The sequence below is a fragment of the Magallana gigas genome, chromosome 2 (assembly GCF_963853765.1).
Source record: "Magallana gigas chromosome 2, xbMagGiga1.1, whole genome shotgun sequence".
Classification (NCBI taxonomy): domain Eukaryota; kingdom Metazoa; phylum Mollusca; class Bivalvia; order Ostreida; family Ostreidae; genus Magallana; species Magallana gigas.
Window position 1 is genome coordinate 25,034,001 of NC_088854.1, and position 20,333 is coordinate 25,054,333.

General features: G+C 33.0%; 3 protein-coding genes across 3 annotated transcripts; 1 reads left to right on the forward strand and 2 right to left on the reverse strand.

Annotated features, from left to right (window-relative positions):
• Positions 1 to 2,192: 2,192 nt before the first annotated feature.
• LOC105339464 (phospholipase A2 inhibitor beta) lies at positions 2,193 to 4,244 on the forward strand. The gene is made up of 3 exons (XM_066075813.1): positions 2,193 to 2,414; positions 2,515 to 3,458; positions 3,543 to 4,244. Exons 2-3 carry the CDS (start codon positions 2,530 to 2,532, stop codon positions 3,838 to 3,840), a joined length of 1,227 nt encoding a protein of 408 aa, XP_065931885.1. The 5' UTR covers positions 2,193 to 2,414; positions 2,515 to 2,529; the 3' UTR covers positions 3,841 to 4,244.
• LOC105339466 (brother of CDO) lies at positions 3,530 to 8,332 on the reverse strand. Its single transcript, XM_066075814.1, has 10 exons — positions 7,948 to 8,332; positions 7,467 to 7,556; positions 6,968 to 7,184; positions 6,816 to 6,839; positions 6,112 to 6,185; positions 5,737 to 5,959; positions 5,530 to 5,568; positions 5,036 to 5,112; positions 4,720 to 4,936; positions 3,530 to 4,187 (listed from the first exon to the last, which is right to left on the reverse strand). The coding sequence occupies exons 2-10, from the start codon at positions 7,533 to 7,535 to the stop codon at positions 4,090 to 4,092; spliced, it is 1,038 nt and encodes a 345-aa protein (XP_065931886.1). The 5' UTR covers positions 7,536 to 7,556; positions 7,948 to 8,332; the 3' UTR covers positions 3,530 to 4,089.
• A 6,929-nt stretch (positions 8,333 to 15,261) lies between these two features.
• On the reverse strand, positions 15,262 to 20,126 carry LOC136272230 (uncharacterized). The gene is made up of 5 exons (XM_066073471.1): positions 19,748 to 20,126; positions 18,688 to 18,864; positions 16,857 to 16,982; positions 16,312 to 16,459; positions 15,262 to 16,137 (listed from the first exon to the last, which is right to left on the reverse strand). The coding sequence occupies exons 1-5, from the start codon at positions 20,085 to 20,087 to the stop codon at positions 15,660 to 15,662; spliced, it is 1,269 nt and encodes a 422-aa protein (XP_065929543.1). The 5' UTR covers positions 20,088 to 20,126; the 3' UTR covers positions 15,262 to 15,659.
• Between the last annotated feature and the right edge of the window lie 207 nt (positions 20,127 to 20,333).

The window sequence follows — 20,333 nt, forward strand, 5'->3', positions numbered from 1 at the left end:
AATGTGTCTTTATAATTTTTTAAAATCACATTTTCGGCTAATTATGTAGCTTCCATAAGCGATTTCCAGCTAATTTTGTAAATAACGAATGATATCTATTTATACATGCTGTATATAACAATGCTATACATTAATTTATGTCTCTGATACTATAAAGTAAATAGCAGCTGTATTGAGGGTAGACATATAGATACATGTATCGTTCGTCATTTACAAAATTAGCTTGGGAGCGCCTATAGTAGCTACAAAAAATTTGAATTTACTTAAATGTTCAATGCCTCCTTACAAGAATGATACATACAAATTGCAAGCATCACATTGAATTTGATTATTTTAAATATCCTTAAAAAAAACTCGGACTACCATCGTTTCTATAAACGTTATTTCATCTGGTAAAAATTACTGGATGACAGTGGTTACCTGTTCTAAATTCGCATGAATAAATAAATAAAATAAAATAAAATTAATTTTCCTTTGTAGAACAGTTCTCCAACTTTATTTTTATGATAAATCTGTTTTTTTCAAAATTAGTTTAGTTAAACTTCTGAATTGACACGGCTTTATTCCTTGATTTAAGTGTCTTCGCCAAATTTTGTGCGAATTTGAATTGAAGTTTAGTAAGCTTTCATTTAACTTGCACTATTTGAAGCACGCGGAGGGATAAACCGAAAGTAATCTTTTGAACGTTATAACAGAAAGTTGTCAAACATCATTTTTTAAGCTAATATAATGCGAGAAAAATAATCATTCATTATATACTCGTGTGGGATAGTACCTCGGGGCCAAGATTCACGGTCCAGGACTCGGCAAAGCCTCGTCCTAGACAGTGAATCTTGTCCCCGAGGTGGAATTTCACTATCCCACACTCGTAATAATGAATGATTCTATTAATCTCACAATATATTGGAAAAAATTGGGATACTCAACACGACTTTTATTACCCATCTGAATCTGTCCAACAATATCATACAAAATGTACAGCATAATGCTTTCACAGATATGAAGAACCTTGTGAAGTTAGATTGTCGTTTAATTTGTGGAATCATTCAAATTAAGCGAGTTTCATTCCTTAAAATGGCTCAGTTTTCGCGGCAATCCGCTGGGCTACGTATCAAGAATGACATTTACTCAGTTTGGATATCTGAAACTCGAGGAACTGGACTTGTCGTATTGTGGAATTACTGCGTTAGAAGAAATGGCCCTTACAAATCTTGTGAAGTTGAAGAAGTTGCATCTGCAATATTGTACAATTATTTAATGCTTGAGCAGTCAATAGACCAGAATATTTTTCCCTTGGTGCAGGGAACAGCTCAGTATGATCTATTGCCCGAGGCTTCGCGTCGGTTGACAATGGTTTTCTCGGGGTGTCAATTTCAACTGTTACCCTCCCAAACAGGCACTATTTATATAATGTTACCCGTTGCTAAGTGCTTTGCTAACGCTGAGGGTAATAGAACGGATTATGAGCTGCGTCTTAACCAATCAGATTTCAGTATTTAACATGAAAGTATAAAAAAACGGATTGTCAACTGTGTCTTAACCAATAAAATTTCAGTATTTAACATGAAAGTATAATAATCTGTATTATTACCGTTTTTAAGACATTGGGTTATGTATGGATTACAAGTTTTTTCCTGGAATGAGAGAATGAGGTAGGCGAAAGGTGCCGAGCAACAGTCTAGTTGGTAGCAACTTTATAGTAACGGAATTGTCATGTTGTAAATTTTGAATAAACCGAGGCGCAGTAATGACATATTTACATGACAACTTGTCATATTGTAAATTTCGTCCTTACAGCCACCCGGTGGGGGCTGAACCCTCTATGATGCTATGTGCATAATGGTTAGGTCTAACTTTGCAAAAAAAGTGGGGGGAGCGAAGCCCCCCTAGCCCCCCCCCCCCCCCATTTCGACGCCTATGTAATAATAAGTAAATAAAAGCGACGTAGAATTTGTACGGTTTTCATTTCTTGCAGTTGTATATACTTTTATGGAAAACTCTGAGATGTATATGTAATCGTGCGTATGTATCAAAAGAATGTTAAAGATATATATATATATATATATATATATATATATATATATATATATATATATATATATATATATATATATATATATATATATATATATATATATATATAAAAACCCACCTGTATACTATCGTACATGCCATGATACAAACACAGTGATAATGCTTATCACAATACAGCACACAACCAAACAATATTATTTGCGAGTTAGGACTTAGTATGAGAGAGATTATCCCGGCTTCTGATAGCGTTGAATGAAGACCGTTTATCAAATTATCAGAGTACAAACTCCATTGTTGAAGATGAGTAACAAACGCGAGAAGCCACAAACCCATCGCTGTCTCCGGGTTTCTTTTACGTTGTTACTGAGACCATACAGCAAGTAAGTTTAAGTTTAATTGTTTTCTATGTATAGCATAACCCAATCGTATAAAACATTGTATATACAAAATGTTATTGGGTAAAAACTTCTATTTTTTCAGAGGTCATTTATCCCCATGAAGTCGTCATCGTCCTTTCGCGGCGTCCAGGTTCGGAAATGGTTTGTGTTTCTGGCATGTGTTGATATAGTATGGACATTACATGGATGTCAAAAATCAGATTTAAGACCGGAGGTGTTTAACTGTTCATTTAGTAACCTAACGTCATATCCCTCCAACGTACCTGCTGACGTCACTATTCTGGATGTATCTCACAATGTATTGGAAAAAATTGGGATACTTAACACGACTTTTATTACCCACCTAAATCTGTCCAACAATATCATACAAAATATACAGCATAATGCTTTCACAGATATGAAAAACCTTGTGAAGTTAGACTTGTCGTTTAATTTATTGAAAGGATCTAAGTTAATCATTCAAAGATACCGGTTTGAATTAAGCGAGTTTCATTCCTTAAAATGGCTCAGTTTTCGTGGCAATCCGCTGGGTTTCGTATCAAGAATGACATTTACTCAGTTTGGATATCTGAAACTTGAGGAACTGGACTTGTCGTATTGTGGAATTACTACGTTAGAAGAAATGGCCCTTTCAAATCTTGTGAGGTTGAAAAAGTTGCATCTGCAATATAATAACATAGAAAACCTTTCTGGCGAATCTTTCAACACGTTAGGCGAACTGGAAGAGCTCCACTTGGATCACAACAAAATCAGGACGTTAGGACAACTTACGTTCATGTCGCTACAGACTCTTTATTTGAATTTCAACAACATCGATAGACTGAAAGGGGATACACTTACCCACCTGGTTAAACTAAGACACCTTGAATTAGACCACAACAAACTGAGATATTTCTCGCCAAATTCATTCCCTGACGACTTACAAAGCGTAAGTCTGAACGGCAATCCATGGCGATGTGACTGCAACATGAAATGGGTCCTAGATAATACGAAGTGGAAACAGTTTTTCCAGAATAGCTCCTTAATGTAAGTTCATAAAACACTGTAAGCGATTTTTCCTTGATATATGCAAAGTCTTCTTTTTGTTTGAAAATGGCATTTCTATTGCAGTTGTACTTTTCCATCTCGATATCGTGGGAGGAACATTTTGTCGTTAGAAGCAGACGACCTCATTTGCCTGACGTCACCATTAGGAATTCTTACAATCGTTCTACTTATTCTAACCATCATGGTTCTTCTGGCACTCGGAACAACTATAGTTTACAAAAAACGTCATTGTTTTCCATGTCTTAAGGATCCCGATGGTCACTACGTCGCTGTTTACACAACAGACGATTATCAGGATGAACCTCGTGTGTCGATTTCCGACGAGAAAACACTTGTTAAAGAAGTTGAAATATATGCTTGATATTGCATTAAATGAATAACTGGCCATGGTCCAATAATTTGTCGAATTATTTTTTCCCTAAAAGTCGTATTCTCTCTGGATATGAGAGAGAGAGAGAGAGAGAGAGAGAGAGAGAGAGAGAGAGAGAGAGAGAGACGGTATGTATATTAACTGAAGATGTCTGAAAAATATTTTATTTGCACATAACAGTGTGAAATGATGCATATACATGTAGGACATTGCTATATTTCTTGCTTGCTGGTCTGTTAATCATGTGATATTTCCCACAAAATATGTAGGAAATAATTTTCTGATTTTCTTTGGCAGTTGTTGTGGAGTCCGCGCTTTGGTTTTCACCGTGCTCTTGTCTGAAATAAGAACTGTGCATTACAAATTTACTCCTGTCTTTAAATTATGACTAAAAATAGCTGCATGGTACATTCTGCAAATTTATACCAAATAAATGATTCGCCTTTAGAGCGTAGCAATAACAGAACTGTGTCTTTTTATATAATGAGTGGTTTAAGTCTGAACCGCTGGAAATACTAATATGGACTGATTTTGTTCCAGCCAACTTGACGTCTATCATGCGAATTAACAGACTATGTATGCCTTATACGTTATAGTGAGACTGTTTAATTTAGCAATAAAAATTATTTTTTAGAAAATAATAAGTCTGATACAAAAAGTACATCATTTCTTTAAGCTTTGAATGAAATTGGAAAATTTATGATTACCTAATACCGGTAATTATATTTAGTCTTTGTATTCTTGGTATTATTAAATGCAGGGGCAATACTAGTGAACCATATTTCTGGCATATTCATACCAGTTATGTGTTTTAAGCATTGCAATGATAATTGTAAGTAAATTCGTATTGAATATCATTGATATATTTACCGACAACTACACATCTGGTGAATTTTCCTTCCCCAAAGGCGTTGAAGGCTGCCATTTTGATTTCATAAGGATAATGCTCGTGAATGTCATGGATCACGTGACTGTCTTTTTGCGGGTCTCTCACATAATGTTTCGTATAAGGTGTCTCGTAACTGGACGTCTTTCTTATTGCAATGACGTATCCGTCAACTGGTGGGTACGTCACGTGATCTGGTACCTGCGGTTTAAGGAAACTCAACAGTCAGCCAACTAGCTATTGTTTTGTTTTGTGCAGATGTTAAAAATGAAATTAAATTTTTATCAAGACATGACTTACCTGCCATGATATGTGTAAGGTTCTTTTGTCTCCTATCGTTTCAAATAACTTCATAATTCTGGGCTTATAATCAGGACCTGTATAAAAATCCAAATTGATAATTTGCAAGTCTTTGCAGTGTGACACCATCTTTAAAAATCGACTTATGGTTAAAAAATGCGCAGATTTAGAATGACCTAAATCATTTAAAGGTGTATTGTTGTTGCAAAATTCACGACAGGAGTCATTAATGGATAAACATTTTATTTCTAAATTGCCGTTGTTAATAAATTAGACAATAAGATAGTATGTTGAAAAATAGCTTGTTCAATATCATCACAACAATTAACATATGGTTATCGAGATTTTTGAAAAGATTGATACATATAAAAGGCTAAACGAAACCGACACATTTTTCCGAATTTTTTTGGATATACAATTAAGATCCATATTTTTTTTTTTATCAAATATCAACTATCAAATCAAAAAAGTTATTATGATAATGATTTCCATACCTCTTGACGTCTTTAGCTTCACCGAGTTCGGCTTGGTTACTAGAGTATAAAGTTCAAAATTAAAGACTCGCAACATCTCCTTAACATGAATATTCACAATTCTTTGATTGGTACAAAACAACGAACAGACAAGACGGTTTCACAAATGGATAAAAAGTAGATTTAAAACAATAAGAGTGAAACTCAATAAAATTATATTAATTTTACCCCCGGTTCTAATCATGGCAGGAGCGGAACACTCCCCGCGCAGTTTGGAAGTACATGCCGCCACTCGTACTTCGTATAGTGTACACTCGCTCAGTCCGATAATCTCGTGGCTTATGACCTCACTTCCGGGAACAAGTTTTTCCTTAAAATCGGTATCAAGCCCGCACCTTTTATATAACACTAAGAAATTATCTACAATTAAACTAGACACATCCACTGGGATCTGCAAGAGGAGAAAGATAGAGTGAAATGTTATAAGTAAGTGGTAATAAATTAAATCATTTGTAAAGCTCTATTATCTAGCTGTTTTGGTATTGTTATTGTTTAGTTTATTTACAAAGGCAATTTAGAAATAAAATTTGTATCAACTATTACCTTCCAATAGACATGGATGGAGTGTCCTCCATGAGTAGATACAATCTTTGTAATGATTGGAATTGGTAAAAAGTCTAGAAAATGAAACTGTATAGGTGAAAGTTCAAATCAACATATCTATCAATCTAGTAAAAAATTTTACCACAGCCGAGCGTTTTAAGTTATACGATATTCACATGGACTGTTTACTAAACGATTAACTGGATCAACTGTTCACAGACCAGTAACGTGAAATGTCCTTACTTATTGAACATAGTATTTGTCAATATAGCAACTTCAGACATTCATGATAATTGTGATATAGACAGCGCAAGATTTGAATGATAAAAATTACTAAATTATATGCGTTTTCTTAAAATGACCAGGACTGACACAATATCAGATATGGGGATATCTAGGCTAAGAAAAAAGGCAATTCAGTGAAATAAATTTCATTTAACTTGATCATTAATCATTTTATTTCATATATCTTTATTACAAGGTGAAGTACGCTAATCTGATTTAATAAAGTTACGACTTTCATTTATTGATTTGAAGTCAGCTAAAGCGGATATGAACAAATATGTTGAATAGATATGTGACCTTGATCTTTATTAACAAAATCTAATCAGGAAATATCCTGACATGTTATCTTTGTTTTATTTTCACCGGAGAGATAGACAGACATACGAACTTTGTAAATAAATTAAGAAATAATTTCTTACTTTGGCGTCGTGGATACTGAAATTCTGGAAAGAAAATAAAAAAACAAAACATCAATTGTTAAAAAATGCTGAACACATAAAACCCCTGGACGTGAAATACATGAAGCCAAACCTTTATTCATATAAAATAGTTCTCTAACATAATGACTTACCCGACGAGCACCAGGTGATTGGGTCAGAGAAATCCCCAAATTCCATGCTTGTAAATGCTGAAATCTTTATGTCATAGCGCTGACTTGAGCGGGACAATGCTATGACATGGCTTGACACATTTGCACCTATCAATGTGACACTGCTGTAATTAAGGTCAAGGTCACTTCTTCTGAAGGCCAATACATAACCAACTATATTGGTAGGTGATGCCGGTACCTGTGATATAATAATGTGCGTTTTGTTATAAGTGCCTTATATGTGAATAAAATTTATTACCTCATGCAAATCAAATATTTCTTTAAAGGAGCATTGATTGACCTAGAAAACGTACTTCTCATATTTCTTTTTTTGAAAATGTTAATGAACAGGAATATACAACAAAATAGACATCAATGTAAGTGTAACTTATTTAACAGGGAAATGATTATAGCATATGACTTTCTGAGGAGATGTTTACCTATATATTCATGCACTTACAAAGTAGAACAAAATACTTACCGTCCACTTGATAAAGAGACCGTCAGATCCGTCAGTAAGACATATCTTTGTTATCCTGGGTACAAACATATCGCTGGAGTATTTATAAATCTAAGAAATTAAAGAAAAGTCTAATTACAAGTCAAAAATTCCGACACTGTCGGTGCATTTTTAGATGATACGATGCTTAGGTCCACAACATAAAGAAAGCAGTGCATTGAAAATGCAAGAAAATCTTCATAACCTTTTGAAAATATTTTACATGAACTGAAATTTGGTCGTTAAAGCTCTGAAAGTTAGTAAATGTTTGGGATGTTAGTTGATGATACCATTCCAGATAAAAGAGAAAGTATAGCAGAGTACAGCTACATGTAGGTATATACATGTTCCAACTCAAACACTTATAATAATCGTTCAAAGTTGACAAATGATGAATAATAGACCGTATAATACATGATAAAAAAGCAACGTCTGATCATGAATGTTGGACTAAAACACTCACCTTCCGGTCCCTTGGTCTGTTGACTGTTTGTCAGAAGGTATTGTCCTCCAGGGCAGTTGGTTCATCGGTAATCAATGTATGAAGCTCAACAAATACGTACGTATGGAATCATTTAAATGTAAAACGGTCAACTGGACACAAAACGCTGGCTCGTTGAAAAGACATTTTAAATAGTCAGTTACCAATCTTACAATTAACTTCTTTTCGTAACAATATTGTTCTGAGGGATTTAAGAATATTTCCACAGATCGCAATCAGACTTGAAGCCAAGCTCTGAACTGGTTTTTAAATGAGATTTACATTCATTACAGGTACTCAATGTTGTATTTTAAATCCTCGCGTTAAGGTGTTTATAGTTTTTGCTTATTCCTTCAACGTCCTAATACAATGCGCACATCCACGTGGGATCGAATAAGTATCTATCTGATGTTTCTTAAACCTTCAAATTCTTTTCGCAACAATATTGTTCTGAGGGATTTAAGAATATTTCCACAGATCGCAAATAAACTTGAAGCCAAGCTCTGAACTAGTTTTTAAATGAGATTTACATTCATTACAGGTACTCAATGTTGTATTTTCAAAAAAATAGTTCATAATTTTACACATTAGATTAAAATGATCGATCTTTCAATTTCTGTTGTATATTATGCAGAAAGTATGATGATTTAAGTCAAAATTGTCCCAAATTCAATGGTTAACATTTGGCGTGTTCGTTTGATTTCGAAAGTGGCAAAATTGAAAAGAAGACCAGTTTTAACACACAAAGTAAAAGTAAAAAGTTAATCTGCTATCCTGTAAATAAATTATTGTGTGTTACGTACATGGACAACTCTAATTTTTTGCACAGGGAAAACTTATCGTCTCAGACTTTGTATACGCTACACTTGAAATCTGATTGTCTTGTTCTTTCCATGGAGATAATGATCACTACGTGGAGAACAAAGCATTCCTCATTTGTCGATGTAGTTGTTTAATTATTGGTGTAAGCATGGTCTACTCTGAATGTTTTTGTTGCGTGCTCAGATTTGATCGATATTTTTTTCTTATTTGTAACATTAATTGTAACATTAATTAGATATGAAAAGACAAATAATATACTTTGTGTTTTCCTTTAAAAGTAATTTCATTTTGCTGCTTTAAGTACACACTTGTGGTATGAAATGGTTTTGCAATCCATTGTTTGAATTGATAAAAAAAATGTATTCCATTGTTAGTATGAAACACGTGATAGCCATTATTGCATTGAAAAAAATTATAGTTTATAAAATGTGCACTTAATCAATTTTTGTCAAACACCAAACTCATCTATAGAGGATGTTTCTGTTAAAAAAACAATTTTGTTATTATCTAATATATCGATAAGCATGCACAAAAAATCCACCTTTTCCTGTGTTTTGATTGTTAAAAATATTTCTTAAAACCTCATACAGAAGCGCTATTCTGACATTATATTACATCAGACTTGACTTTATGTTACCAGTTAGAATATATTTCAGTGCCGTAAAGTAACAGAAAGTCCCGATAAAATAGCAGTAAATTGTAATATTTACATTATCCAGTGTCTTTGTCTGTGATAACACTACGTATCGATTTTGTACTATATATCCCATAATACAAATGACGCCAAATTAAGGCGCCAGCGGGGTTTGCTTATTTATATTTAAAGCTTTAATCGTACGATGGCCTAAAATTATATAAATATAAGTAATAAGGAATCATTTTTTGAATATTATGAGGTGATAATTTCGGTCGGGGCGTGATCAAATCTATCATAAAGCCCTTCGGGCTTTATTGGATTTGATCACGCCCCGACCAAATTTATCACCTCATAATTCTCAAAGAATGATTCCTTATTCCTTATACATCTTCAGAAGTATGTTATTAGCATAGCAAATTCTTACAATGAATATTCAATATTACGCCCAACCAAGGTAGGTTTAAGGCGATGTGGACAAAAATTGTGAGGTCAGATTTTTTAAAATTGTAAACTTGTATAGGTTTCATTTTTAAAAACTAGATTTCAAAACTATTATAAATGAAGCACTCATTTATGACAGAACTTTAAGTTTGAAGCGGAACATTTTTAGTCTTTATTTTATTCCCATAGACTACAATTGAATATTTTAGGAATAATGAATCATTCGTTGGGTATTATGAGGTGATAATTTTGATCGAAGAGTGGTCAAATCCAATAAAGCCATACGATTTGATGACGCCCCGACCGAAATTATCTCCTCATAATATTCAAAGAATGAATCCTCATTACTTAATATATTTTTATAATTTTCATCAATTGTACTATTAAAAACGTTACTTGTATAAGAATATTGGCATATATACATGTATGTGATTTTTATTTCTTTGAATTATCAAACCCCGCTTGCGCCCCAACAATATGTCATTTGAATTTATTGGAACGTACATTACAAAGTCATTTCGTAATGTTAGTGTTATCACAGACAAAATGTAAATAAAGCCCTCCCCACTTTTTTCGCAAAGTTCGACCTAACCATCATAGAGGGTTCAGCCCCCCCCCCCAACTTTTTCTCGCAGGAAAGAAAATTGTTCCAAAATATACTGTGGTTTCTTTAATATTCAAGGGTATCAATTTTCGTGGATAAAGTGAAAATCACCGTTTCAAGGATACGTCAATTCGTGACCAATAACCCTATCAATACAAAATATTAGTGGAAATTGCAGTTCAATGAGTATTTAATTTCAAGGATACACTTAACAACGAAATCAATGAAAATTGGTATTCAACAAATATTGATGAAACCACAGTACCTTGAGAAGACGTATATTAGGATTAGGAATTTCAAGATTTGTGAAAAAACTTTTTGGTAAGTAAAAATGTTTTTTGGTTCAATAGGTATACCCCCCCCCCCCCCTACCCACGGATTAGGATTTTCCTGATTTTTTTTTTTTTTTTTGCTTGTCAAGATAAGATATTTGAGGATCAATCTAGCCCCCCCCCCCCCCAGTTCCGACGCCACTGCCATATAAAACATTTTTCTGTTCAGTGTCTTTTATAAATTATTGTATTTATCGTATGTCATATAAAAGGAACAGTATATACGGTATACCACTAATGGCAGTAAACGGAAGATTTATCATGCATATGAAGCTTTAAGTGCTGAAAAAATCTCAAACACATTTCCTTCCTTGTAATTTGGAAGATGATAATGGCCTATTTACAAACAGGAAGAGCTATTTTGAAAAAAGGATGTGCTCATCCTATTTAATTTTCACTGAAATACTATGTGTGTATTAACAAACTGCGTTTTGTGTATATTAGTCGTATAAATAAGTATTAGATATAACTTTAGTTTTTACATTATATAACTTTAGTTTTTACATTATATCTATTGAGTAAATATATTGCGCGTTGTATGATCCCAATTGTTTACTTTTGAACTATCATGTGGTTATATATACATTCCAGCACAGTTCACACATTCCTCACTTCCGGTTATAAGTATCCTCTTACATGCACATGTCAGTTTCTATTGTGGCATTTCAGACGCCATACTGTTTTTAAATTGCTTGGATCAAGTTGGTGTGATGTTATTAAATCATTGCTGTGATAGATACAACCAAGGGGCACTTTCTCAACGTTGAAACCTTTAATTGTTGTCACAGACATTCGTAGAGCGCGAAGACAAAGACCTATATATACATCTTCTAACGGAAGGAGTGGAACGTTTTTTGAAACGTCGTACAGTTTTTTTGCGACACGAATGCTTGTCAAATAACCCGTCCCAGAGCAGAATCCTGGAAGATACTTTTTCGGATACATCTTGTATGATATGTACCATTTTGAGCCCCTCTGTCGATTGGGCTTTTCCTTACTCCAGCAATATCCTCCTACGGATTCCTGCAACTGACTTTTGTGTTGGCTGAGTGTGGCTAATAAAGCCTCTGTATTCACAAATACATCGTCATCCGTTTTCATTAGGAACTCAGCATGCCCACAATAGTCACTGGCCCATTTTAAAGCCGTTACAGTTTTTAAAGTGAGATTCCTATAAGAATCGAAGAAATTTTGCTGAATTATGTCATTGTGGATAGAATTTTCTGTCTCCAGAGCCGTTTGCAAACTATTATTAGGTAAAGTCCCTAACACAAAAGCATACCTGATTGTGTCAGTGTTTCGCTTTGCTGCACGGAGCCACGTCTGTCTCAAAGCCTCCCTTTGACGAAAATTCTCATGTTTGGTGAATATTATAATAATGATGCGAATTGAGCGCGTTCTATTCCTCGTGCCACAGATGTTTGCATTATTCAGAACATATTGATATCTATGAACAAAACACGAATGGCATGAAATAGGTTGGCTTGTTGATGAGGTAGTATCTAAAAAATCCTTGATATTAATCATGGCGAATACACTTTTTCTAAGTCTTTTGAAAGAAATTGAAACATTTGATAAATGGTGATATTGGTTCCATACATTCCAAAGCACAACAAGAAGCAAAATCCCGATGAAAGATATTTGTTTTCGAACAGTACAGAGTCTTCTTAGTGTTTTAAAAACCACCACCATTTTGTGCTAGCTGCCTATGCACGTGTACACACCGCTGTTCAATGATCCCCATTAAATTTCAAAAACCCATATACCGGTATCCGAGCGAACAAAAGATATTTACAACCTGGCCTTGTGTCGGTATCTCGACTAAAGTTGAAATGGGGTAGCTTGTTCAGCTGAAAACATAACGATAACGTCTCAAAATCTGGATAAATAGTGTTAGAATTACGTAACCAGGAAGTTAAGTAAATACAGTGTACGATGTGGCCTAAAAAACTCCGACATGTTTATATCATCGTGAATGTTGACCGGTCTTCTGAATATTTATCCTTTTGATTTCCTTTTCAAAAAACACAAATACACTAAATGATGCTAAAAAATTGTATTTATTAGATATGGAAATGGATTTGCAATATTATAGAAAAATAAAAATTGCCATTGAAATTTACAGTCATTACCATATACAAACTTTGAAAAGCAAGAACGGGACAATATGGAAAAAAACCCTCAAAACTTTACCATTACCAAAACTGGCAAAAAGACATTTCATTTATCACACAGTAAATCAAATTTCATGTAGATATATATAATATATGAAACGAAAAGCAGAACAAAACAGTCAGATAATCATCATAAATACAAGAATGATGCGGATTTAAAAATAAAAATAAAATATTTCTTGAATTTACTTTCATTTGAAATGACTTTCATGATCATCTTGTTCGCTTAAACGAATTTTAACAATTCCCTGAAATCCAAGATAAGAGAAATTAAAAAAAAAATCATATTATTCGAAGATGTATAACTTATCTCTGTTTCTAATCCTTCTTTTTGTGTCTTATTTGGAGTTCGGCATTTTAATGATTTTATACATAAACATTTTATAAACTCAGTAAATGATAACACAAACAATAAAACATAGGGTGGTTCATACGCTGGTTTACTTAGCCCTCATCATTATACGTAAAAATAAAAAGCGTTGGTACACTTACAGGTAAGAAAACAATAAAAAAATGAACATTATGAAGTATATTTTTAAAAAATCCGAAAAACTGATGCATCTACGAAATTACATTCCCAAGAATAAGCAAAACCCCCGAAAATTGGTCCCCACGAATTTAAATGATTCCACATTACTCTTAATTAATTTACCGAAGAAGGTAACGCATTTCATTGTCATTTAAAAAAAAATTAAATCCGACATAGGGCATAGAAATGTCGTTCCTACATGTATGGGCTCTTCAGCAGAAATGATACCTGTTATTGATGATTTTGAAAATGTTTGGTTCATATGAAGTTACTGATGGGATTAAAGGTGGAATATATTATAAATCAATTTTTCTAATACATATTGATATAGACAAATCGATAAAATTTTATTATTAGTCTAAAAAAATCCTTGCAAATATGAAATATTTCTACTCAGTATTAAATCATTGAAATAGAATTATCTTGTGAAAAGAAATGTTGGAAATTTACTTTCTGTTAAGAATCAGGAATGTTTTGATATATATATATATATAAAAGAGTAACAATAAGTGATTATCGAAACAAAAAACCTCTTCTTTCAGTCACGATACTTATAATGCGTTTACATTTTGTAGTATAATATTAATTAATCTAAAAGTATATAAAATAACAGCGAATTAAAGACGTAAATGCATATTTAATGACAAGATGACCGTATATAGTACCGCCTTTAAATGATGAAATAACTTGAATAAAAGTTCTGTATCTGTGGCTTGGGATTTAATATTGGACCCAAAGGTTCATGACGTTAAATAAATAATATTAATAATAATAATATAAAGATAATATTACCGTCCTCGCACTATTTAAGTATTGAATTGTTATTTTTTCAAAGATGTGGCCTCATAACTGCAATGGTGTTTGCAAACAATGTGAATAACGCTTGTTATGAAAATTTGTTTGCACACACTATTGCAGTTATGAGACTACAATGATATTAACTTTCTATTTCATTTTTAATCCGTTTCCGCAATTGCGATTTATTTTTCCATAATATCTGCCGTATTCTATGAGTAATACAACGGAAGATCCACTGGAACAGCCAAATTACTAGTATGCTGAAAAAATAGCGCACAACACTGAAATTCCTATTGTGTCATTTTGTTATTCGATGAATATAAATTTTGGTATAATAAAAAACAAGTAAAAAGCTGTCAATGTGACAGCAAACCGGGTTTTTTTTTAATGTGAACTGTATCCATAATCCATGTTAGCCCTGAATTGATAAACACTACCTACCGTATCAAGTGAAATGGAGTACCATATGCAATATTTTGCCAAAAAATGACTAAGTTGAAAAGCTGGTATTGTTTTCATAAATTATCAAAAATCAAAATACAGCAATATGCACACCTCTAATGTATATATTTAATTGATCTGCAAAAGAACAACTTCATATCTTAAAGACTGTAGGAGGAGTTATCCGTACAATGAGGATACCCTTTTGGCAGCCGCCCGCCCCCCCCCCCCCCCCCCGCCCGCCCGCCCGCCCGCCATTTCAATAATCGGATTTTTCCGTTGGAAAACCCGGTTAAAAACTGATAATGGAATTCATTTAACTAGTAAAAATATTTAAATCAATGAAATGTTCATCAGCGTAAGTAAAATATCAGGTCGATCGTGATCCAGTTTGAAATTGCGAGAAGAGTAATCTTCTTTGAGAAATACTGCGGGAAAACTGTACTTTAGTTTGGTGATTAGGTCTTCTGTGTTATGCAAAAATATCACTCAAATCAAGTAATGTAATTTAATGGGGGAAAGAAAGTGAATGGATTGTATATATATTATTAAAAATATTACGATAGTGTGGTAAATGTGACCGGGTAGTTGTGTAAAGTACTTATAATTTGTATAACATAATTTCATATAAACACAATTCTTAATGGCGTTTATTTCTTTTTCATGTCCTTATGAAAAACATTATAATTCTAATATGATGGCAAAACCAGCAAAATAAAATGGATTTTTAAATTGTATGGAAGAGCTATAGTCTGTACCAAGACATTTATGTCGCACATTTTCTTAAATTATATTCGTGAATACCTCCAGGTTCAAAGGATGTTTATTCAACATTATCAAAAATCTGTTTTTTCACAGGTATGTGTATTTTTATTAACAATCGTCCAAATGTGCTGCATACATATCTTGGGACAGATTATTCTCCATCTATGGGCGTGGAAACTTCGGCATAAATGTCTTCTTCTTCTGTATAGATGCTTCCCAGATGACCTGATTTACACACAGTGGCATAAACATTGTCCGCTACCTCACCAATGAATGTGTTGGGTTTATTCTCTGTTGTATTAATTGACCTGGGGGTAACGTAGTTTGAATCACGTGAATCCTCCCGCGGTTTCTCGGCATCAGTTCTTTCTTTTTTAACACTCTGTTCTCCGTAGATTTTCCCAAAATCTGACGGGTTCTCTTTAATGATTATTTGTTCATAACCAGCATCATTGTTTGACATGCTGTAGATATATTCATCAAATGAAGATGATATCTCTTGTACGCCATGAACGTCATCTTGAAATTTATGAGCGTGATAGTTGTAATATGTACAAATTCCTTTAAACGAGGTCCCTGCAGTCATGGTACAATGCCTTGTCTCGGCAATTGTCGTTAAAGCATTTCGTCTGTGTTTGAGTAAGAAAACATTAGGGTAATCTATAGTGCTGTCAATATATAACCCATGAATATTATATTTTAGCATTAGTTCTCAAGTATTTCCTTAAATGACGAAAATTCTGATCAAAATGAAAATTAGCGCTTAAAGTCTGTTTCTACCTTATTTTGCAACAATTACCTACCGTTTGATTATAATCATAACCACAGCTAACAGAAGCAAGAGTCCAGCAACAAGCCCCATTATCATCGGAAATAAAGTAGAATCATCATTTTGTTCCAATTCATTTGGCAACTGAATGTTGTCCCCGCATTCCAATTGTAACGAAGATCCTGATTAAACAGAATAATTTGAAAATCACCGGCAGTTTTATTTCCTAAAGTATACAAGTAGTATGTAGTATAAGCGTAATTGTAAATAGCTGTATTATGAATGCCTTGTTTACTTCAATCTTAAAATAACAACAATAAAAATGAATGCTTTTTATCATTGAAAACACGATACAGTATCTTAATTGATGAAAAAGCATTGTTTTGAACAAATAAACGATACTATAACTGTTTAGTAAAGAGATCACAACAAAAGACATGTTCTAGTTGAGAATAGCTTGAGGAAGCTATATAGTTTATATCAATGATTACAGCATCGACTAACAAAAACCGAAGGATAAATGCAGCTTTTTATAGGAGATATCGGTTTCCTCTATAATCGATGATCCTGCTGACATACCTTTAAATTCCATCCACAGTCTAGCTGGTCTAGTTTTCGTTGTTTGAATATCTAGATAGAACCCGTTAACACCCACTAAACACGGCAGGTCTTTGTCGTATATAAACGATCCACTGGTAAGCAACTCTTAATGAAAATGATAGAGGAACAAAACATTATTTTAATCTTGAAATTTTTATATTTACATCCATTTAGTATTTTCTTCACTTTTTCGTACCCATAAACGTTTTTACATTGTTATATACCAGGGTATACATGATATGCAATTGTTAAACTGATATTGTACGAGCGTCAATCAAAAAATACGAGAGCAATGTGACTATCTATCATATATTTTTTTAGTCAATTTTAAAGAGGACTATCTGTCTTAAATTACTGGCGCCATAACCTCATTTTTGCAGGACAAGATTCTAAATAATTCTTAGAAATAAAGAATTAACTTAACTTTGTTTTATTTCAAATCGAAAGAAAGTATCATTAAATTATGTCTACTAAACTGAGTAATAATATAATGCTAAGTAACATAGGTAAGGCGAAATTCTTCGTATCCTTGTATTGATTTTTACAGGCTTGTTTAATACACATAGGTCCATCATGGCATATGAACCTCTTGTTGCCTTTTAAACTCTGAGTTAAGTATTTGCAAGAAGTCCTATTAATGATATTTTAAGACAATGCGTATTTATACAAAAGCACACAGCAAACTATGCTGTTTAGAATTTTAAGCGTTTTGAAGTCTCCGTGATTGTCTCAACTTAAAATGCATGGTTTAAATATTTTCTTTCTTAGTATAGCCATTGTTGATGATTTTTAAATTGCTCTACCTTAATTAATATCATTAAACTAATTGTAGTAATTGGCGTTTAATTGTTCTAATATGAAAGCGCTTTGATTGGTAATTAATCATTTATACTGTTTAGTTATGTTATGCATATGATGAACAATAGTGAACAAAAATACACCAATATACTATAAAATACCATTGACATAAATATTCACGAAGGATACAGGAAGATGAAAAATTAATTGATGACTCTATTATGTAATTACAAATATCTCTCAATATTTACATACACATTTAAAACTTTTTGGCGCAAAATTCTTAAAATGTAAACTTAGAAGAATATTTCCATTTTTGGGATTTGATTTTAATCAACTTTCCTATGAAGTTACTCCGGCAAACCGGAAGTGAAACAGTGTTTGGACCTACGCACGAATCATTACCGCTGACAAGACTTACATCTTAAAAATAATAGACAAATTCGGTGTACTGTGTGCTGAACCATTGTTTTTCAAGGAAACTTATTTATAAATACCTTGAAAATAGTCAGATTTTAAATAGTACGAACAATTATATTGAGATATTTTTATAGTCGTATGCATTCCTCCGCCAGAGTTCAATATAGCCTTGTTCAACCAGATGCTCGGTTGTATCGGTAAATCTCTGACAAGCAGAGAGTCTCTCTTGGTTGTCGTAGATTAACGGAGACAGCCGAGCGTCTGGTTGAACGAGACCAGATTTCAATATTAGAAATATTTCGATTACTGATACATAGTTTGATGGAATTAATTCTACCTTTAAATATTACACAACATGATTCAAATGGGGTTTTCTCGAAATTATTGTCGGAAAAGTTCGAGAAATCTAATATCATAAAAATGTGTGTAATGCAAATACAGATTAGAAAGTACTTGTCATGCAAAATAAAATATCGTTGATTTTAAAGTTAATAATAATGGATAAATTCAACTCCCGTCAGTACTTCAGTACTTTGATTAGTGTTTATCATTATAACCATTATAACCACAAGGCAAATATATACAAGCTTACCAATACAGTGGCGGGATTTTCTATCACTGACATTGAATCTCATGTTGACCTGCTCCAGGATCCTGGCTGATTCAATGGATCCCCTGATGAGACATCGTCCAGTTTCATTTGATCTCAAATACAGAGATCCATATCGTATTTCCGAAATATTTTTGCGGACAATAATTTGATTTTCATCTGGATAACAAGTTTAGATGTTGTTAAAGGTCATATCATAAGAGAGTACCTAGACATTGAATGCAGAATTAAGAACTGTTACGATTCGAATAATATATAATTTAAAAAAAAAACGTAGGAAATGGAAAACTAGTGTCATGAAAGGTCATTATTTAAGAAAGATATTTTATTATGCCCACAATCAGTTCACATAGTGCTTTTAAAGTGGTGTAGAACATTTTATAAAAGGAACAACATACTACTGTGAATTAGAATTTTTTAAAGTTGAAGGTACTTGGTAATCAAAACTTCGTTGGCTTACTCTTCAACAGCATCAGTGTACAAGCCTGAGATTGTTTAACGCGAATATGTTAAACCTGCCTTCTTAATTATGCTTTTAAAAATAACATGTATGATTGGACTGTATGACGAGTTACATAACATTGCGAAATTATTCGGCTGATCAAATGTCCCGAATACTTGTCATGAGTTGTTTATTTTCTTGTTTCATTTGACAAGAAGCTTTCAGATGGGGTTTCACAATTGACTAACACCCAAGAGTACCTGGTTTAAATAATGGATCATGTCGGATTTTGATTGATATTTTAAAATTTCCATAATTTTTTTTCATTCACATGAAAGTTTGCAAACTTCAATTCTTCTATTTTCCATTTTAGATCAAAACTGTATATTTGATATCATGTTTACAAATATTTCATAAAACCCTGACGGCTGACTCGATAGTGCTTGCAAGTTCTTAAACTATTCCAAAAGCAGTTCTTTTGTGTTTTAAAAAATGTCAGTTTTTCAGAAAATCAAAAACCATGAATTAAAAGCGAGATATTTTGGAAAAGCTGCAAAGTACGATAGGAAAATACATGCAATACATCAAAAGATTACGTACAATTAAAACATTCATTGGAAACTCCAATCCTTAATAGATAGAAGTCACTCCCCTTGCTGTGATCACAAGATCTTGGAAATTTTGCCGCAGAGTAATACATATCATTGTGGACCAATGAACATTTATCTTTTCCATTACAAGATGTGGATATATTGAAATATGACATATAATTCTTGGCAAGTTGGCGGAAACATATTGAAGAGGTTGAATTCTTACATTCGGTGTTATTTATCACGTGTTCTGGAGAATCACTACCTAAAAAGTTAATTGATTGCTCTTTCACGAATATTATTTCGTCTGGTTGGCAATTAATATTGGCTTTGTTTAGCAAGTCTGCCATCGATTTACATGTTGTACGAATGGTTTTGACACCAATCAACCATTCTGAAAAAATATAAACCATTTTAATAAGCTTCATAGTACATAGCTTTTAACATTGTAAAATCGCGTCTTGTCACAAGTTTACTTACCACAGGAATACAGTAAAATCCATAAATTAATATACAATAGCTTCATATCCACAAGGTTTACAAAAAGGAAAACAGAAATGCCCCTCCTAATAATTGTTTTTAAGCGTATAATTATT

Bases quoted from the DNA above. Each gene is read 5' to 3' on its own strand.
- LOC105339464 (XM_066075813.1), top strand. From the start codon at position 2,530: ATGAAGTCGTCATCGTCCTTTCGCGGCGTCCAGGTTCGGAAATGGTTT. The intron at 3,459-3,542 runs GTAAGTTCATAA...TTTCTATTGCAG, and splicing joins TTCCAGAATAGCTCCTTAAT to TTGTACTTTTCCATCTCGAT.
- LOC105339466 (XM_066075814.1), bottom strand. From the start codon at position 7,535: ATGTTTGTACCCAGGATAACAAAGATATGTCTTACTGACGGATCTGAC. The intron at 7,185-7,466 runs GTAAGTATTTTG...ATTATATCACAG, and splicing joins GTCTCTTTATCAAGTGGACG to GTACCGGCATCACCTACCAA. The intron at 5,569-5,736 runs GTAAAATTAATA...TTTATACTCTAG, and splicing joins TGCCATGATTAGAACCGGGG to TAACCAAGCCGAACTCGGTG.
- LOC136272230 (XM_066073471.1), bottom strand. From the start codon at position 20,087: ATGGCAGACTTGCTAAACAAAGCCAATATTAATTGCCAACCAGACGAA. The intron at 18,865-19,747 runs GTACGTAATCTT...CTTGTTATCCAG, and splicing joins TTCCAATGAATGTTTTAATT to ATGAAAATCAAATTATTGTC. The intron at 16,983-18,687 runs GTAAGCTTGTAT...ATTTTCATTAAG, and splicing joins AAAATCCCGCCACTGTATTG to AGTTGCTTACCAGTGGATCG.